General features: G+C 45.6%; 1 protein-coding gene across 2 annotated transcripts in view; it reads right to left on the bottom strand.

Moving 5' to 3' along the window:
• Window positions 1–4,023: 4,023 nt before the first annotated feature.
• FBXO42 (F-box protein 42) overlaps window positions 4,024–20,997 on the bottom strand; it is a 95,744-nt gene continuing 78,770 nt past the window's right edge. For both annotated transcript variants that reach the window (XM_047871312.1, XM_047871314.1), the window contains 6 exons: window positions 11,689–11,842; window positions 10,368–10,478; window positions 8,817–8,913; window positions 8,276–8,332; window positions 7,510–7,626; window positions 4,024–6,607 (listed from right to left, as the gene is read on the bottom strand). In XM_047871312.1, the coding sequence (XP_047727268.1) occupies window positions 5,492–6,607; window positions 7,510–7,626; window positions 8,276–8,332; window positions 8,817–8,913; window positions 10,368–10,478; window positions 11,689–11,842 (1,652 nt within the window). In that variant the 3' untranslated portion in view covers window positions 4,024–5,491. The remainder of the gene's footprint in view (window positions 6,608–7,509; window positions 7,627–8,275; window positions 8,333–8,816; window positions 8,914–10,367; window positions 10,479–11,688; window positions 11,843–20,997) is intronic.

Genomic DNA, 20,997 nt, shown 5'->3' with positions numbered 1-20,997 from the left:
TGTGGTCTGGGAGGCTGTGCAGGTCTGACCTATCCTGAAGACTGGGCACGGGGGGCCTTCCTCAGGCACCGGTGTTTGCCTCCTTCCCCAGGACCACCAATCAGTCACCCCTAGCACCCTACCCACCAAACACAGCCTCCTCCACAACATTCATTCCACATAGACTGCCCGGGCAGTGCTTGAATTCCCCCAATGGTGCCAAACTGGTTCTACCTGATACATACAGTTCTGGCCATTGGGAGGAATTTCCCAATGATGCTGAAATCTCTTCCCTAGAGCTTCTACCCACCGGACCTTGTTCAGCCCAACAGACCCACCAGGGACAAGTCCAACCCGTCCGCAGGGCGACTGTGACAGAATTCAGAACAATCATGCTACCCTTTGCCAATTCAGTAGCAGCCAGCACGTGGTGCTGGGCCATTTGTACCCCAGGGCCCTTCCCCAGACCATGCTGTAGTTTGCTATCCGCCTTAAAGTATGGTAAACGGAACAGACAGCATCAGACCACCTGCTGTTAGAGGTGGAAGGTTCACCCCACAGCTTGGGAAACACAACCGTGCAGACGGGATGACAGCCGCAGCTCCACAGCACCTGAACCTGGGACGAAGTTGGTACAGTAACCGCTGAACGAAAAGCCCGTGCTGGTGCTCGGCCCAAAGGCCCGTGGGTGTGAGGATCTGGCAGGTGGCTTCAGCACTGGGGCAGCCCCCTGCCCTGGTGGTGCCTGTCTCCTCCCAGGCCCCCACACAACCGGGCAGACTCGTGTCGTCCGTCCCTAATCGACACTTCCAAACTGGGAGCCCACTAACTGTGCCCTTGCAACCAGGCAGAAGGACACCTCACGTGCCGGAGGCAGAATTCAACGAGCACACCGCAGAATGAAGTCCGGAAGGGAGATTAAACGATAGACAGTTCTGACCTGATTGATGGCAGCAGCTGCTACTTACTGCTCTCGAGAGGCAAAAGCCCCAGAGGTTCTCACGGTGACATCTAAAAGATGACCCGGACGACCACAGACACGCATAGTCCTCAGCAGCGGCACGCTCGTGACGGTTTACACGGCGAGCCCAACCCTTTCCTTCACGATCCTGTATTTTTCTCGAGGGTTAATTACAAACACTACCCACCACCTAACGAGCTCTCGCCGTGTGCCAGGGCCTGTGCTAGTGCTTTCGTATTCAACTTCGGTTCACCCTCACGATCCTTTCAGATAAAAACAACTAAAATTACAGATGAGGAAACCTGTATCCAAGGGGAAGTACTAACAGGGGGAAGGCGAGATCAGGTCAGAGGCCTCTAGAGCCGCAGGCCTGCTTCTCACCACCATCTGCAATTATGTCCCAAGATCCAAGGGCTCCGTGTCCTCGTCTTGCCCAGGAGGCCAGTGACGGGGTGGCTGTTGTGCTGGCCCCCGGGGCCTCCGCTCCAAGCTGATCACCTCTCTTAGGTGTGCACCACAGGGTAGTAACTGAGGCTCTGAAACACCAAGTCCTTCAAGCAGGACTGAGGGAGCCACGTCACTGTTAAATGGAGCTGTCCCTGGGGAAGGGCAGCTCTCCACCTCAACCCCAAAACACACCCCTCCCAGAGGAGGAGGGAGTCTCCCAACTACCTTGCTTTCAACTTCCGTCTCCAACCTCAACTGCTTGCTCCTACAGCTTTCTTTCTTCTTTCTTTTCTACTAATAAAACAGTTAAGACAATTCTGTCCATTTTGTTTTATTTGTTAAATTGCTAAAAAGTCATCAGGGAAAACCTTAACAAAAAATGAAACAGACAGAGATTTAGATATTAGTGAAGTCCACTTTTCATTCCTACACTGTTACGTGCCTAAGATGACCATCTCAGGGGAAGCCACCCGGGACCCCTGAGTTGCAGGGAAACCTCACGCACAGCACCAGCTTCGCCAGGGCACGATGGGTGTGCGCTGACATGTACCCTGGTTGGTGGGAGGGGAGCAGAGCGAAGGAAAGAGAGCAGGGGTGGAGTTAACACCTAGGGGTTGCTCTCATTTGACAAGGGACAGAGTGAGAGGGAGCCACTTACTGGTGACCGTGCAGAACATGCCTTCTGCACTTCGCGGGGAGGCTGCACGGGATGCAGGCCTCAGAGTTCGGCTTCCTTGCCCCTGGGGGTATTCAGATCCTCCCCACTGACTCGTGCACTGGTAAGAGAGCACAGACAACGCAAAGCAGAGCACATCACCATGCCAGGATCACCACAAGGACAAGGACAGACAGACAAACCCACCAGGAACATCACTTTTACGGGGAAGGAAAGAGCAAAGCAGACGGAAACACAGAAAGATAAAGTCAGAGGACAGGAAGTATCCCTCTGTTCTCCAACAGCTGGTGGCTTTCTGTTCTCCAAAGTCAAGACTTCTCAAGCTGGTTTTCTTTCATCCTCCTCTTCTTCTTTTCTCTAAAGAGTTCCAACACAGTTCCTAGGATAGTTCATGGTTTTAGCTCTTGATACAGAACTCAAACATTAAAATCAGATCAATCCGTAGAAGGCCGGAAGGAGAGTGAGCCTAGTGTTACAACTAAATTTAAGCTTGTTTCAACACCTCATTTGTGCTCCTAAAATATACTACTTGGGGGGGACGAAGGGGTGTTTGTGCAGCCCACCATCCACGTTAGTAGAAATGTGAACGAAAACACAGAACCCTCTCTGCTGCCCAGCCGATAAAGTGAGGAAAGGGAAGCTCCGTCCAAGAGGGAAGGAAGACACCAAGACTCTCACGTGAGAGTCTCAGCAGGGTGGCCGATGAAGCGGACAGGACATGGGGCTCACAAAGGCACACTTGCAGGAATGGAAGGGGTTAAAGCTTCAAGTAGAAACAAAATGTATTTTAAATACTTAAATACTGATAAATAGTTGCTAATTTAGGTGGTCCTGAAGGCTTAAGAAATCGTCTCCTTTTTCTCAGTGAATTTTAAGACAAAACTGGCGTCATGTCAAAAACCAGAGTTGTGGTTAGATGTGACCTGGCGGAAGCACCCCCGGGGGGCTGGCAGAATGCTCTCCGCAGCCGAGACGCCTGGAGTCCCAGCACGCGCGCGTGCGGCTTCACAAGGGCCTGAGGACACAATCGCCTTGACTGTGTCGAGTCGCTCTCCTAAGGTATCTGCCCACAGCGCCCAGGAGCCACCGAGACCAACACCACCGGGTGCGGATGAGGCAGATTTTTCTTAAGGAGCTGTCAACAGCCTGGTTCGGAGCGGTGTAGACAATACTGGATGCCACGGAGTGCCGAGGAGCTGGTTACTTTCTAAGAGCATCATCATCTCCACTGCCTCCCTGTTTGGGGAAAACGGAGGGAATCCACAAGCTAACAGCTGGCTTAGGGAGGCCACAGGACAAAGGGAATGATCACCAAGTTGAGAGTCTGAACTTTCAGGCTTCCAAATACTTTCTTTATATTTCAATAGGAACTGAGTTAGGAGATGCTGTCCATGCGCAAGTGCAACGTCATAAACAAGGTTCAGCAATGGCAACAGTGTAGTATCTAATCTCACAGGCTGCTTTATCTTGTGAATAAGGACCCCACGTGGTCTAACAGTCTTTGCCAAAGAAGGACCGGCAACAGCCCAAGAGCGAGGAGTCTGGAAAGCTAAGTGCTGAGCTGTGAGTAGGTGCACACCACAGCAAGTAGGCTTGGTAGTTTCCTCATCTAAGGGAGCACATGGAACAGTTTCTGGAACACAGACCTCTCCCTGCGAGCTGGCCCCTTCCTGCGCTTGGCACCACAGGGGCTTTCCCACCAAGACCAAATTGTAAAAGCTAATGGCCAGGGGAAAGAATTCAACATGATGTAATAGGAGAAAACACACTTATCGGACAGACTGCTAAGTGCTGGCCGAGAGCCAGGACCCAGGGCCAGCTGTAGCAGGCTTGTGCTTGGGAAATGCGAACAAGAAAAAGGGGAGTGTGAAAGATGGGAAATGCAATGTTTTGAAATTCAAATCCTAAGGGCAAAGTAAAAATCCTCTTTGCACTGATGAGAAATCACCAAGAATCCACATTTAAGTGGTGACATTTGACTTTATTCTAACATCTCCTACATCCAGCCCACGGCTTAGAGACTGGTAACTTCCAAGAAGATTGGTAAACTTGTAACTTCCTATGTCAACCAAAGACATGCTCCAGTTGGTTGCACTTTATCTCAGAAATGGCGTGAAATAAAAACCCAAACCTTATTTGTGTCATACGTGAACAGCACAACCACAAAGGAGGGGCTGCTCCCGAGGTCAGCCTTGCAAAGACGCTAAGCACATGATGCTCAACCCAACCACCGCTCAACAGCCAGGCAGAAAAACGTATGTCACGACAAGGACAAAAATCATTTCTAGAAGGAGCTATCACTAGGATTTCCTTCCAGGATCAATTTCCACATTGCATGAATATGGACGGGTGGGCCCCATGTGCTCTGGAAGTAAAAACAAGCCCCAAAGGGAAAAAACGGTATTTTTTGATGCTTCAAGGATTTCTCATGATACTGCCATCTTGGAATTCCCTACCAGCCTCCTAAGTGATACCAGAGAAAGGGTTCCAGAAAAGAAATATCTCTAAGAGATTTCCCTGGGCACCTTAGCTTTGTAAGAGAAACAGAAAACGAGAAAGCTTTTAGGGCTTAAAAAAAAAAAAAATCCACATATGCCCCCCCCCACACCCAAAAAAAAGAAAAAGGCAGCCTCTGAGGATCAAGTTTTAAGGGAACAAATGTGGTTTTTGGCAACTTGCAATCAAATACGATTGTCAGAAAATTCCAAAATCAGACACCAAAATGTTTTTTCTGAGACACAGAGGGAGCACGCAAAAGACCAGTGGACACGAGGTAGACAGGCGTGTCTGCATAAACATCGTCTCACGGTGATCCTGGCACACACATGTGGAAAAGAATTCCCGGCTGGGTAACTTTCCTCAGTCACGAGGGCAGAACGGGGCCAGGCAGAGGGCATTACCGCTTGGGTCCTCTGTGCTTCTCAAGGGAAGGGAGGAACAGTTCTCTACAGGCTCCTTTCCCCCTGCCAGCTCCTGGAGCTCGTGGGTCTGGAGCCTCCACCTGTGCACCTTACACACGCTCTTTCTTTCTCTAACTCCAAGAAGGCCACGTAAGGACTTATGGGGGCTCTTCAGTTGCCTTAGGTTACGTTCTGACATTAGTCTGTTCCCTAAATTCTTGGTCTAGTTACCAGCAATGTAGAAAAAGGCAGCCGAGCCTCTGCTAAAACACAGCAACAATTTGATCTGAACCAGGACGGAGACCTCTCCCTCTCTGTAAACACAGTTGGCTATATAATATATATTTATAGATTTATATATAATTTTTTTCGTAATGGAGGTTTGACCCCAGCCTGCAGTGAGTGAGGTTGGGAACTGGGGGTTTGGTTTATGGGGTAATTCTGTCCTTTGTTTTCCCAATTCGCAGTCCAAATGCTTGCACACTGGAAAATTAAAAGCCACAGAAAGGGAAGGGGGTTTAGAACATATTATCTCTTTGCTCGCACAAAGTACAAGGCGTTTGTTTTTGGATAGTACTTCACATTCTGTTTCTTGTCCATGAGTCCTCCAAATATGATGAGTTCGCCCCTGCCTTGTACCACTGTGTGCAGGCTGGTTTCAGGAGGTCCGACCACAGAACTGCTATTAAATACTTTCCATTTGACCCGCCCCTTCTCCTTGGTGTCTTTAATGTCTAGCACGTACATCTGCATGGGCTTGCAGTTCATACTCTGGTACAAAGGTTTGCCAACATTCAGGGACTGCGGAGGGTGGTGGCCCAGGCGGCGGGCAATGGGAGGTAAGGAATGCCCATCCCCTTGGGCAGGCCCTGGGCGAGGGACGGGCACTGTTTCTCCACTGCTCAGGTTCTGGCTCCCGGGGGAGCCTGGAGAAGACCCCAGAGGAGGACTTAGTGCTGTGGACGCTGAGGGGCCTTTGGATGACATTGCTTTGATGGCTTCTAGGCTCCGACGCAGGGCACCTGGGGAGACAGCCCCTGCAAGGGCACTGGCCACGTGTGGTGGGGTATGCACACCATTCGTCTGTTCGGGAGGGTGTCTCGTGCTTCCCCCAACTGTCCTGTTGTCCACACCATCCATATGATTGCTACTCGAAGTGGGTTTCAGATCCCAATTCAGATCTATTGATCCTAACCTCAGATCTTTCTGATCTGGTAGTGACCCTCGTCGGGGGGCCAAAGAAAGTCCCATTTTGAGGTCATATCCGTCAGTGGTAGATGGAGTGCTAGGAGACACGGCCTGCACAGGGCTGTCCAAGGAAGAGCCACCAATCACTGCTGTTCCTGGAGACAAATTCCCACCATTGAGGATGGGGGAGCCATCTCCTCTGGCTGGGGACAGGCTCCCTTCCCGGGAACTTGAGGGGGTCTGCCTTTGAGCTCTGGGCCTCAGTGTTCCCCAGCGGCCGTTAACACAAGGAGCTTCATCCATACTCCTTACTGGAGACTGAGAGCGGTACTCTCGGGTTTCGGGAACCAGGGCTGGAGGAGTGGCGCTGATAGGTGATGGGCGAGAGTTCAAACTTGGGCTGAGTGGGGCTCTCCCGCTAGGAGCCTGACTGAAGACCACCACACACTGCCCTACCTGGAAGACAAAAGACCTGTGCTCAGTTCTGACCATTCGTCTAAACGGCAAACATTTGATCATGAGCATCTGGGGAGGCCAGGCATTTTGTAGGTACCTGAGACACTAAGATGAAAATAATGGAGCCTGCCTTCTAGGCTAGAAGGGGAGATAGACATGGGGATAATTTTTGCTGCAGCGTGACAGGTGTTACCATTAGAGTTGTATGTACAGGACAGGGGAGGGGTGGAGGGAGGAATCAGTTTTGGTTTGGGGACCCTGAAGAAAAGTTCATAGACAAAGAGATGCTTAAAAAGCTAGCACTAGGGGCGCCTGGGTGGCTCAGTCGGTTAAGCGGCCGACTTCGGCTCAGGTCATGATCTCACGGTCCATGGGTTCGAGCCCCGCGTCGGGCTCCATGCTGACAGCTCAGAGCCTGGAGCCTGTTTCAGATTCTGTGTCTCCCTCTCTCTGACCCTCCCCCGTTCATGCTCTGTCTCTCTCTGTCTCAAAAATAAATAAATGTTAAAAAAAAAAAAAAAGTAAAAAAAAAAAAAAAAGCTAGCACTAAAAGGATCAGTGGGGTATATGGGGTGGGGTGGGGAGCGCCTGGCTAGGTCAGTCAGGAGAATGTGCTACTCTTGATCTTGGGGTTGTGAGTTCGAGCTCCATGTTGGGTGTTGAGATTACATAAATAAATACACTTAAAAGAAAAAAAAAAAAGGATCAGTGGGGCCCACACAGGTTTCTCATCTAAAGGTTCATATATGAGCAATGCCCAAGGAGTTATGGTTAATGCCCACGTCTTTTATGATGTCAAGGTGTTTTTCATTTCTATACAAATTTGCTTGGAAGTCTGACGAGCTAATTTGGCCCTACAGTTAGGACGTCCTCTCTCACTGGCCTGTCAGTCCTCTGCTCACCCGGCAAGCTGGATGGCACCACAGTTCTGGAGCCCCATGATCTTCATTTTCTACCTTGAGCGGCTGCCAGGCCCAGGGGCCTGGATGCATGTGCAACAACCAAGCATCCTTGAAGAGCTGTAAGAGAAGGACCGACAGGAGGGCTCAGGTGTGGTGCAGGTTACAAAACATACACACGTAGCTGGAATCTCAAAGCCATGCTGTTTGGTCTAGAGAGTGCGTGGGCTCTTCAGAAGAGCAAAATTTTTGGTTAGCCATTCATTCACGCCCCTTCATTCATTCATATACCACCACCGGCCTGGAAATACGAAACTGTGCTTGTGACCTACAAATGAATTTTAAGTGGTTCTAAATTTGGCCTGTGGTACAGCGCATGTGTAGGTGGCGTAAATAATACATATCCATAACTTTCTGAATCTGCATTCTTAAATAAATTCCATGTAAACTGTTTTTCTGTCCCACTCCTCCTAGAAACATGACAGCACATTACAGCCTAAAAGAGGAAGTAGGAGTAGGGAGAATATACAAATATTTAAGAGACGAACATCTCTGATTAAAAGCACCTCTCCCCCCTCCAAAAAACAAAAACAAGAAGCAGATCTCAGCCAGAAAATACAAAGGTTCTATATATACCCAAAGTGAAAACGTATTCTCTAAGTACAAATGTGGAAATGGTCTTATCACTGCTTACAAGGTGACACAGGGAAACAAGTTTCGGACACTTAGCAACGTGTGCATCGGAATATGCCACACCAGCAATACTCACAGCGTTGGGACCGCCACACCCTCCAAGGATTAAGATAGTTGCATCATCTATGACAATCTGGGGAGAGGAAGACATTTAAAATAAAACTACAAAGACACAGGCACCTGACCTCCTACGCATCAGTGGTATATGAAAACAGCCTACCCAGATCCCAAATGAGAGTATTCTAGTCATCATAAGCTCTCCAGTCTCCCCAAACCATGTTAATTCTGATGTCTGGGGGCAAATTACTGATGATTCACCTGAATGGATATATCCTTTGTTGATCAAACATTAAAATGAGCATACCAACCACATAAAATGCAGGGTTCTCTTGAGAAATGAAATAGCAAAGTAAATGCTTTGGGGAGAGGCATAATATAAAGCCACTAAAAATTAACACAACCCATTAGAAGTTGAAAAATAAATACCAGCAAAAAAGAACGACAAAGTCTCTTTGGCTTATGCATGTTGGCATCTTACCTGACTCCCTCCTCCCTTTCCCATCCTAACAGGAAGATGCTACAGTGTTTGCTGAATAGTTATTTTAATTCCTGAGCACCTGAGATTGGCCACCTCGAGGATGAGGACTGGGGCCGGAGATGTTCGGCTTGGACCACGCCCACTGCTCGAGGTCAAGGACCCAGACATCGTTGCTCCTATAAGATAAGGACAGGAGAATGAAGGAGTCAGGAGCCACCAGGGACCCCAGAGCTGATATAAATGAAGTTACATCGATATTTTATTTATTATTATTTTTAAGTAGGCTCCATGCTGAACATGGGGCCTGAACTCACAACCTTGAGATCAAAAGTTGCATGCTCTACCAACTGAGCCAGCCAGGTGCCCTTTGAAGTCACATTTATAAAGATGCCTAGCAAAGTGCCATGCTGATGCCATCTTAAATTATATTTTTCTTCCCCTTCTTTCCCTGGAACCCACCTCAAGAACTTCAAACCTTTGTTCTTCCCACTGACCCCTAAGTCCTCTTTTGAGTCAAACCTACAGCGACATACTAGTATCTAAAGTAAGAATGAATTTTCGTTGGAAGTTTAATTGGCAACAGCTACTGGTCAAGATACAGTCTTTCAAAAGCAAAAACCACAAGGAAGAGAACAAAACTGATGCAAAAAGTAGCTCTATCATTGTCTAGGAGATAAAGATTTGTCAATTCTGGCTATCCAAATTAATTTCACCGTGGCTAATGAGATCTGCAGTTTTATCAAGGACAAACTGGCATCTCCAACCCCCAAGGGACCAGTACGGCAAGGACAGACTCCTGAAAGGCAGTCTCTATTTTACAGTCAACTTGCTAAGGTCGTTTATTCACATAGAGGAACACGGAATAAGAACTCTAATACCGTAAAGCCCTAAACTGTCTCAGCTGAAGGGCAGCTCATGGTGTCTCAACTGTTTTAAAACAGGAAGATGTGGGGTACGCTGCCTGACAGGGAACAGGGTTGGGTCTGGAATGGTTTTACTGCTGACAGCCCATCAACCTGCCTTTCAGAGCACAGGGAAAATGACCACTACTGCAGCTACCACCAAACCAGATAAAGAGGGATTCAGATGGATGGCTCTGGCTCTTGATGTTGGCCTGAGCTGCTGAGTCATGGCCAGAGATGATGAGGACAGTGGGTGTATCAGACCTGACAGATTTCTTGCTCCTACCCACTCCCCCAACCCATCCTATCTGGAGAAGGAACCATTTTCACCTGTCCTGTCAATCTAGCTCTCTCCGCTAAAGCCCAAAAGGGCACAGGCTGGCTCACAAAGGAGAGCAGGTAAAAGCACCCTGTGCTTCTTGGACAGCAGCCTTCCGGAAGCACAGGTAGAAACAGACAAGGTGGAGGCTATCTCAGAATGTGATCCCACCGAATGAACCACATACCAAATAAAAAGATCCTACACGGCTCTGACTTTATGGAGGAAGGTTTCCAATGTATTGCTCTATGATGAGGGGATCAACAACTGGAATGCTAGGAAGCAACACGTGGTTGGATTAATTAGAACCATGCTCAGGAATACTAACCTGACTAGTTCACTCTTCTGACCTGTTATTCCCAGGAGTATTTACCTTCAGGTTGATAGTCAGCAAACCAAATATACTTACATTTGCCGGGATCCTAAGGAGCCACCAAAGACAATCATTTTATCATCTATCACACAGGAGGAATGGCCAGCCATGGGAGGTGGCCCGTGGGTCGTCACAATGCAGTTCCACCTAATATAAAAAGACAGAAAGAAGCCAAGAAGTCAGCACCACCTGGTCGTATGTGTTTCAGGTGGCAGCAGTAAGTCAGTATCCACTTGACGCGACGATTCTATCACCCTCAGCAGAGCTACTGGTAGGATAATAAATGGAGGATGGCAGAAGGTATTTATGCCCTTCTTATAAACCTGCTCAAGCTATATTCACTTTCAAGTTCTCAGTGTGTATGGCTTGGAGGTAGAGTGGAGAGAGGACCAGGGAAGCCATCGTGGCTCTTCGCCACTCCAGGCTAGCGTGCTAAAGGAGCATCACCTGTACTTCCTTCTACAGTCCCGATCAGCTGCAGCTACTGAGAGCCCTGTACTAAGTAGTCTGTTCCAAGAACAAAGGAAAAAGAGTCAGGAGTCAGTCTTGCGGACGCAGAAGGAACAATGATCATCTGAATCCACGGCACACCTGGGGACTTAGCAGCCAGAACTATTCTCCAACTGGCACATTCATTTCTCTAGGAAGAGGAATAAATCTCTTCCACTTTTTCTCTTGGGAATAAAGGTTCATAGCTTTAGTTTCTTTTTCTTTCAAAAAACTTTTAACCTTTTCTCTAAACTTAACAACAACAACAACAACAACAAAACTCTTTTAAAAACGTAAGCTCTATCAGCCTGAACTCACGACCTGGAGATCAAGAGTCACGTGCTCTTACCGACTGAGCCAGCCGGACACCCCTTAGCTTTAGGTTTTCAGGGGGTCCTGTAAACTCTCTGAAACTGTCAGCAAAATCTATGCATATGTAAATTTTTTTCCTGGAAGAGAGCCCAAGCTTTTACCAAATTCTCAAAGAGATTCCTGGTCACAGAAAAGACTCATTTATTCATATATGTATGTATATATAAATATGTGTGTGTGTGTATATATATATGTGTATATATATATATATATATATATTTTTTTTTTTTTTTAATTTATTTTGAGAGAGAGAGAGAGAGTGAGCACAAGCAGCGGAGGGGCAGAAGGAGAAAGAGAATCCTAAGCAGGCTCCATGCCCAGTGAGGAGCCCAGAGTGGAGCCCAAGGAGGGGCTTGATCTCAGGATGGCAAGATCATGACCTGAGCCGAAATCAAGAGTCAGACGCTTAACTGACTGAGCCACCCAGGCACCCCAGGAATCCATTTATCTAAAATCTTTTATTCCAGATTGGAAGAATCTTATCTTTGTGGCTTACCAGTTTTTAGAGGGTGAGTAAGTATGTATTTCATCAAAGAATCTCTCTGGTTGGTGTAGGGGATAAGGGCTTGGCCGCGTCCAGCCACCAAACAGCACCAGCAGGTCCTTGTACACGACCAGAGTTGCTCCAGCTTTAGGGGAAGGATAGGACCCTAGGAAAGTCAATAACACCATCATCAGGATTCAGGGTCTCACAAGCGGTAGGGAGGTTGTCTATATATGACCATTCCCTGGAAGAGTCACAAAAGGGGAACCAATACCATAAAACATAAGGGAAAGGCAGAGACAAAACTGGTTTGCAGGTCTGACAGAAAACCATCATCAATTTATACATTTTTTTTTTTGTACAGTTGACACACAATGTTACAACATAGTGATTCCACAAGTTTATACACTATGCTAAGTTCAACACAAGTGTAGCTACCATCAATAGCTACATCGACTATTACAGTATCACTATCAATTTATACATCTTTTATAATTAAAACAGAGAAACCTGAATTAGAGGAAAGTTACTTAGTTTGCTTACCTGAAATGAGGGATGAGAGTACCTATCTCATAAGGCTGTTTTGAGTATTAAATAATACATCTGAAGCACACAGCACAGTGCCTGGCACCTAGTAGGTGCTCAATAAATGTTGACTCTCCTGCCCATCCCTTTAATAAGCTTAATAGACATAACAAAGGAAAGAAAGTAACAGATCAAGGAGTATATATACAGGCTAGTTCCTGGATGCAACTTAAAATATACAATAACTGCTGTTACCCAACACAGGTAAAAAGGGAGGCACGCAGTTCTCATTTGTTAGCATAGTGGCCTCTAGGCCTCTAACTGTGGGCTTCACTAGCACAAATGGGGGCGAAATTTCAGGCGCAGTGTGAAGACATTCCAGTGAAGATGTAGGCCGCGGTACCAAGAGTGGCTATGAAGGCCCTCCAGGCTGGATCTGTGAGCTTTGCTGACCAAACTTTGGAACAACAGAAATGTGGCTTATGCTAGAAAACCTTACGGATAACAAATGTCACACAGGAGCATGATTTTTCTGAGCCCTTTCTGCATTTATGTAACAACTGCTAGTTCTCCCAACCTCTTACTCTGCATGCCAGAGTAAGTTTGCTTTAGTTTACTTAAAACCAAAGAAATTTGTCTCAATACATATGTAAATATGTACATATGTACCCAGGTGTCAGTAAATACTAATATTCAAGAAAAAAAATGTTAAAGCTGCAGGGTCCCTTAAAAAAAGACAAAAATCATCAGCAGAAGGAATCCCAACAGTGTATTTAACCTCATGGCAGCGGAGGTGCTCCCATTCCAGGAGACAGAGGTGCCTTCCCCTTCAGCAAAGGGTTTTTGGGGACACGGTGTTGATGACAAAGTCTCAAGGTTGAAAAAGCGGAGTAAGTGATAGTCTTCTTGGGATCCAACTTAAGAGTAACTTACCATGTAATGAGAAGGTACCAATTCTCAGAATATGGAGTGGGCATCTCAGAGTATGATGTGGCATCAGCTATTCTGAATACTTTCCTAATAGAACAGACACCAATCCAGACAGGATCTGACCACAGAAATGAGTCTTCTCTAGGAATGATTCTCCTGTCAATCGGCAGCACAGACTGAGGTCATACTGGCTGAGGTATTGCATGAGTTCGCTCTTGCTACCCTCCTACCCCCCAGGTATCATGACTAAGGGGGCTATTGTCCTTCACAGAGTCTTGTGATTTCTGGGGTAAAAACTTTTTGCCTTCCTGGGAGGAAGCCTCCTAGACCAACGAGAAAACCTAACTAATACAATGGTCTAGTTAAAATGTTAGTATTATCCCCAAATTATTTAATTTGTGAAATATCAAACAAAGCTTCAAGTTCTTACCCTTACCTTGGAACTCGTAAATACTATGAAAAAGTTGGGAAAAGCTTAAAAAACCTACCAGACTGAAATCTGGGTTTGGACTTGAAATACTGGAAATCCTGGCTTTTAAAATCAAGTGTATAAAGTAAAGCAGCACCATTTGCAATGAAATGGATGGAGCTAGAGAGTATGATGCTAAGCAAAATAAGTCAGTAAGAGAATGACAAATAAAGAAGATATGGGGGGTGTGTGTGTGTGCGCGCGCGCACACACACACACACACACACACACACACACACACACACAATGGAATAGTACCTGGTGACCAAAATGAATGAAATCTTGCCATTTGCAACAACATAGATGGAACCAGAGTGTGTTATTTGCTAAGCGAAATAAGTCAGAGAAAGCAAGTGTCATATGATTTCACTCATATGCGGAATTTAAGAAACACAGCAGATGAACACAGAGGAAGGGAAGGAAAAATAAGATAAAAACAGAGAAAGAGGCAAACCTTAAGAGAGTCAAATACAGAGAACAAACTGAGGGTTGCTGGGGGGAATGGGCTAAATGGGTGATGGGTATTAAGGAAGGCATCTGTTGGGATGAGTACTGGCTGTTCTATGTAAGTGATGAATCACTGGGTTCTAGTCCTGAAACCAATACTACACTGTATGTTAACTAACTTGAATTTAAAAACAGAACAAATGGACAAACAAAAAAAAAGGTAATCAACAGGAGAAAAAAAAAAAAAGACCAAACAAACAAATGAGCAAAAGGAAAAAGAGAAACCAACAAACAGACTCGTAGCTGTAGAGAACACACTGATGGCACCAGAGGGAAGGTGGGCAGGGCCACGGGTTAAATAGGTGAGAGGGGATTAAGGAGCACACTTGTGATGAGCAGAGGGTACGGTATGGAAACGCTGAATCACTATATTATGCACCTGAAACTAATACTACATACACTGTACGTTAACTAACCGGAAATTAAATAAAAGCTTAAAAGAATAAAATGAGGCAGCAGACCCAGGGTTCCCAAAACAGCAAAACATGGAAACAATCAGGGGCACCTGGCTGGCTCCATCGGCGGAGCGCGTGGACTACTGATCTCAGGGTTGTAAGGTGAAGTCCCGTGTTGGGCCTAGAACTTACTTAAAAAAAATTAATTAATTAAGTTAAAAGACACAGAAACAACCAAACAGAATTTATTTTATTTCTGGAGAGAGAGAAAGCAGGGGAGAGGGAGAGAAGGAGAGAGAATCTCAGGCAGGCACCATGGCCAGCAAGGAGTCCAACACAGGGCTTGATCCCACAACCCTGGGATCATGACCTGAGCTGAAATCAAGAGTCGGATGCTCAACTGACTGAGCCAGCCAGGCGCCCCCAAACAGAACTTTTCGTTGAACACTTGTATCAAATTTATATCAAAAAATTTTAAGTGCATATACTTTCAATCAGTATTGAAAGCATATACTTCAATCAGTAATTCCATTTCTAAGGATTAATCTAATGATAGCTGGGCAAAATGAAAAAAGAAATAGATACAAAGATGCTCATTTAAAGTGTTAAAGTAGGGGCGCCTGGGTGGCTCAGTCGGTTGAGCGTCCGACTTCAGCTCAGGTCACGATCTCGCGGTCCGTGGGTTCGAGCCCCGCGTCGGGCTCTGGGCTGATGATGGCTCAGAGCCTGGAGCCTGTTTCCGATTCTGTGTCTCCCCCTCTCTCTGACCCTCCCCCGTTCATGCTCTGTCTCTCTCTGTCTCAAAAATAAATAAAACGTTAAAAAAAAAAATTAAAAAAAAAATAAAGTGTTAAAGTAGACCAAGAAATATCCATATAAAAAAAACAGTACGTGGTAATTAAAAATCATGCGGCTCTGGGGGCACCCGGGTGGCTCAGGTCATGATCTAACGATGTGTGAGTTTGAGCCCCGCATCAGGTTCTCTGCTGTCAGCACGGAGCCAGCTTCAGCTCCTCTGTCCCCCTCTCTTTCTGTACCTCCCCTGCTCGCACTCTCTCAAAAATAAATAAACCTTAAAAAAAATTCGGTGGCTCTTTATTTGTCTTGGAACAATCAACACCCATGCTTTATTAGGTGGAAACTGAATGTAGCAAGTGACAGTGTGTCTGTTTTAGGGGCTATGGGGATGGTAGGAATGGATGGGTAACTTGACTTTTTCCTACTTTTTTTTTTGAAGTTTATTTATTTATTTTGAGAAAACACACACACACAGGAGAGAGCGAGAGAGCAAGCAGGAAGGACAGAGAGAGAAAGAGAATCCCAAGCAGGCTGTCAGCGGACCCATTATGAATCGTGAGACCACGACCGGAGCGGAAATCAAGAGTCAGAGGCTTAACTGACTGAGCCACCCAGGTGCCCCAGGTGACTTGATTGTTAAGAGAAATTGCAATTACAACTAATGATAATGACTAATATTTATTAAGCATGTATCATATGCTAGGCACCTAAGTGCTTTGCATGTATAAGCTAGTTTAATTCTTCCCCCAAACTCCTAGTTTTATTCCCCTTTTACAGATGAGAATACAGAGGCACAGCTCATATAAACAGTTTACCCAAGGTCATAGAACTAATAAGTGGTGAAGCCAGGATTCTGATCCGTTTAGTCTGGATTTAAAACTCATTCTTAGCCATTGTATTAAACTGCTCTTCATGCATATGGAGACATTCTTTCTGAGTAGATGCCATAAACAAGTCAGATACCGTAAAAGGTGGGAGTGTTTCAAAGCTGAAAAAGCACTTTCCTAAGTCTTAATTAATTAGGTAGGCCATAGAGACAGAGTAGATGAGAGTTTAGTAAATTGAACAGAAGGCTACTCTTAGGACCTCTTTTTCTCCACAAGGCTCCGGGTCACACCCTACCTCTATTACAGGACCCTTTATTTGTCCTCGGGACTTTCCAAGGAAAGGTAAACTGGGGCCGGTGACAATGACAACTCAATCCTTATGGATTATCTTAGGTAAGGACTTTCCAAAGTGATTTCACACAAATATCTTGAGCTTTGCGAAAGCCAAAATCCTTCCCTCTACTTCCTATCCCAAGGAGTGGGAGAACTCCCTCATCCAGTATTTCCGAGGCCTGTTTCATGTCACAAATACACACTTTAATTTCAGCATCTTAACATTTTGAGCCAACTAAAGTAGGGTCACACTTAAAGTTAATTAACTGTGTTCCTCCACCTAAATTTGGAAGTGGGAAAAAACAAATGAAGCAGCAGGGGAGGGCAGGCAGAGAATTCAACATACAACCTCTATATAAAATTGTTCACCAAGGAGAGGTCAAAGATACTGGTGTATCAAATTTTCTGCGACCCCAATTATGCATATAATGTTTGCATTTGTTGCAAATTGAATACTTTTAAATTCTTGTTACTTTACTATTTTTTTTTGTTTTTTTTTTTAATGTTTATTTATTTTTGAGAGAGGGACAGAGAGAAACAGAGCGTGAGAGGCAGAGGGGCAGAGAGAGAAGGAGTCACAGAATCTGAAGCAGGCTCCAAGCTCTGAGCTGTCAGCACAGAGCCCGACGCAGGGCTTGAACTCACGAGCTGTGAGAACATGACCTGAGCCAAAGTTGGACGCTCAACCGACTGAGCCACCCAGGTGCCCCAAATTCTTGTTACTTAAAAATCAACAGTGTGAAGCCTCTCTAAAAAGTCTCTAATTTTATCATATCTTTTTTTTTTTTTAATGTTCATTTATTTTTGAGGTGGGGGGGGGGAGGGGGAGGGAGGGAGGGAGAGAATGTGAGCCAGGGAGGGGCAGAGAGACAGGAAGAGAGAATCCCAAGCAGGCTCCATGCTGTCAGCACAGAGCCCGATGAAGGGCTCGAACTCATGAGCTGTGAGATCATGACCTGAGCCGAAGTCAGATGCTGAACTAACTGAGCCACCCAGGCACCCCAATAAATTTTTATTAACACACACCTGCCCACCACACCACAGACTGATTCACTGGGAATCTGGTCTGGTATAAGGTACTCTGACACTTGCAGACCCTCCACAGTTAAAAGGCCCATCATCATCATGGTGACATATGATGAAATAAATCCCCTGCCCTCAAGAAAACTTATACATGAAAGTTTTATACTCATTAGGACGTTTCTTGGCCTACCTTCAACATAATGAGGCTACTGAGCCTGCAGACAGACTCTAAAATCGTTGTATCACAAAAGTAGAGGACGAAAGGGTGTCACTCCCATGCAGGTTCTCATCGAGCACCACGGGACCATATGTGCCCACCAGCAAACTTGGAGGGACATGTTACTTGGGCCTGTTCCCCCAGAGCCGACGGTTAGCCTCATAGGCTTCATTCCCCAAACATACCAAAGGTCTCCTAATCACACAGCAGACATGATCAATGGAGCACATCTCTGAACGAGGCACAAGCCAGAAAGGCAGCTGTGAGAAACTGGATAATCAGAGAGGCACCCTATACACAGAACTAATATTCCCTAAAATTGCTCATTAGTTCAGATGTTTCCCAAGGTTCCTATGAAATCAGGAAATCTCACATGCGGAAGACAGTGGTAGAATTACAAGGCATTCTTGTTTACTTTTGCAAAGATGGTAAAATGGTGAAGCAATTCCAAATTCTGGTCTGGTTTCTTTGCCACTTTCCCACAACTGGAGTTTCTACTCACACAGAACCAAGGGCTAGAAGAGCAGCTCTACTGCGGGTACAAGACAAAACAAGGACTGGTTTTAATTAGGGATGCCTATATTTCATGCATGACTAAAAAGTTATTTCTACATCTCTATACCATGATCAGTCTTTGTTAATATTACTGGGATGTTATTACAATGGTCTAAGCAACAGCCACCATTCCCCTGGAACGTTAGTTCTCAAACTCCAGCTTCTGCTAATAGGTGGAGGACTTGTTACAATGCAGACTGTGGGCCTCACTCTGCGCTCCCCGTTTAGTGGGTACGAGTGGGGGCCTAGAACTTACATTTCTAACAAAGCTTCCAGGTGATGCTCGTGTTTGGGGACCAGACTTAGAGAACCATGTTGTAGAGTTAAACCATCGTTGAGTGAGCCTTTAAATAGTGCTCCAAAATGACATTAACGTGGACTATATGCAGAATTTTTTCTAAGCATACTCAGTATACGACTACATGGAACCCTTCATTATGGTGAACAGAGTAAGGACAAGGGTCCAAGGTGGGCTTTCCTTGACAAATGCTTTGCTCATGGGGGTGCTGAAAAGAACACTCATATTTTCAGTATACAAATATTCTCCAGTCGTTCTCGTCTCTATGTCACTGAAGTTACACTTTGCAAAATAAATAAAAGGAAAAAAAAACACGTTCTGTCTACTGGCTTTCAGGCAAATCACTTTAAGACTTACTCATAGCGACATAGGTGAGCTGCTAATAGTTCTCCATGACTCTGAAAACAGAAGATTTAAGACTAGGAATTAGGGACTTCCGGGAGGTAAAGTCTGAAAACAACTATGAGCATGAAAAATTTAACCATGGGATTCATGAGCATACTGATAAATCCAGAAGAGAAGTACTAGGCAAAATCTTTACTTTGCTCATGGAATTCCAGAATGTTGTACCATGTGGTTCTTTTTTAAATTATTTAATTATTATTTTTTATTTGAGACAGAGAGCGCGCACGTGTGTGTGCACAAGTGGGGAAGAGGGGCAGAGGGAGAGAGAATCCTAAACAGGCTCCATGCTCAGTGCAGAACCCTACACATGGCTCACTCCCACGAACATGAAATCATGCCCTGTGTTGGGCTCTGTACTGACAGTGCAGAGCCTGCTTGGGATGCTCTCTGCCCCTCCCCTGCTCTCTCTTCCAAAAATAGAATGTTTTGTTTTGCATATTTAAAAAAAATGTTTATTTTTCAGAGAGAGCAAGCAAGCACATGCATGCGCGGGGGAGGGATAGAGAGAGGGAGAGAGACAAAGAATCCCAAGTAGGTTCCGCGCTGTAAGCATAGAGCTGGAATCAGGGCTTGAACTCACGAACCACGAGATCATGACCTAAGCCTAAACCACTTAACTGACTGAGCCACTCTGAACAGGTTCTTATCTGGCAATCAAAAAGTTTTCCTTAGGATGCTTTCAAATCTTTTACAGTAACGATGCCAAAGGGGACATTCAAGAGTAACTGCTGAGGTTTCAGGTCACAGTCCCACCTCATTCTAGCCACTCTTCGCAAACACTCGCTTCCTCAGGGTAGCTCCAAAGAAGCTCCATCTGCAGGACGGAACTGGCCTCAAGGGCAAAGCAAGACCAGACAGACCAGACTGACCAACAACCACATGGCCCAGTTTCTTTTGTGTGGCTACTTCTTCTCTGTGGTAGCCAGGAGCCTTGAGCTGGTGTGTGCACAGTGGGTAGGGGAGATGCATTTTGCTGACAGAATCCAAGCTGGGTCTTGGGAAGCCGACCAAGCCTCTGGCTTGATAGAGCTGTCATTATGGTAGTGTGTGAAGTAACTGACCTTGATAGCAAGAGTTCAGAAGTCAGGAAAAGAATAATTTGGAAAGGCATTTCCCAGAACACCATATTAGCATCTGAATTAGAAAACCTAGAGGGCAGGAGAGGACAGGCTGGCATCGATAACTTAGGAGGGGAGAAATTCTTTAAAGAAAAACTACTGGAGTTATAATTTAACTGCTTATATCTCCAAACTGTTGGTTTTATAGGTAATACTCTGTCACGGAAACAAGAAAAGCCATGTTTCACGGTTTTATTATTTGAGGAATGGAAAGACAAAAGGACAACTGAGAAGAACATTTTACAATCCCTGAGTGTAAAGTCCATCTTGGGCTGTAAACACCTAGAAGACTAACTGTTCAAAATGTTCTCCAGGAAAGACCACAGGGGTTCTGTCTGCAACGGCAATCAGTCTCTCCCCGATAATGAAAACATTTCCAATTTACCATCAATGTGGCCAATAGTAACTACAAGAAGTCTTTGCATTTACAGAGACGCCCTCAGAAGATACAAGTATATGGAGCTTATTTGACAGAAACAAAGTAGGAAACAAATACAAAGTTGCTCTTTGGTAAAGTCTCTACAGAATCCCTACGCTGCTTTCCAGAACTTGGTTCTAGTCAAGTGTGCTATTTAAACTCAGTCTAAAATAGAGACTTCAGTTACTCACAAAGAACATGGTACTAAATTCTTCTGCACAGGCATGGCCTTCTTTGGGACCTCTGCCAGCACATCCCTTCCCACACTAGGCTAAAGTGCCTCCTGGAGGGGAAAGGGTACTGTATCAACCCCAATCCCAGAATTTAGCACATTGTGTTGAAATTATCCATTTAGACTCTCCCAATAAGATTACACTATCCTAAAGGACAGGAACTGTTTCTTATGAAAATGCTGAACTAAACCCAATCCTGGAAACCAAATGGTTGTAGATTCCTCATGCGGTGGGAGAAGACGTGGCTCAGCAGGGCTCAGCAAACTCAGC

The sequence above is a fragment of the Prionailurus viverrinus genome, chromosome C1 (genome assembly GCF_022837055.1).
Source record: "Prionailurus viverrinus isolate Anna chromosome C1, UM_Priviv_1.0, whole genome shotgun sequence".
Taxonomy (NCBI): Eukaryota; Metazoa; Chordata; class Mammalia; order Carnivora; family Felidae; genus Prionailurus; species Prionailurus viverrinus.
Note: the sequence above shows the minus strand (reverse complement) of the source record. Positions and strands in the feature narration are given on the sequence as shown.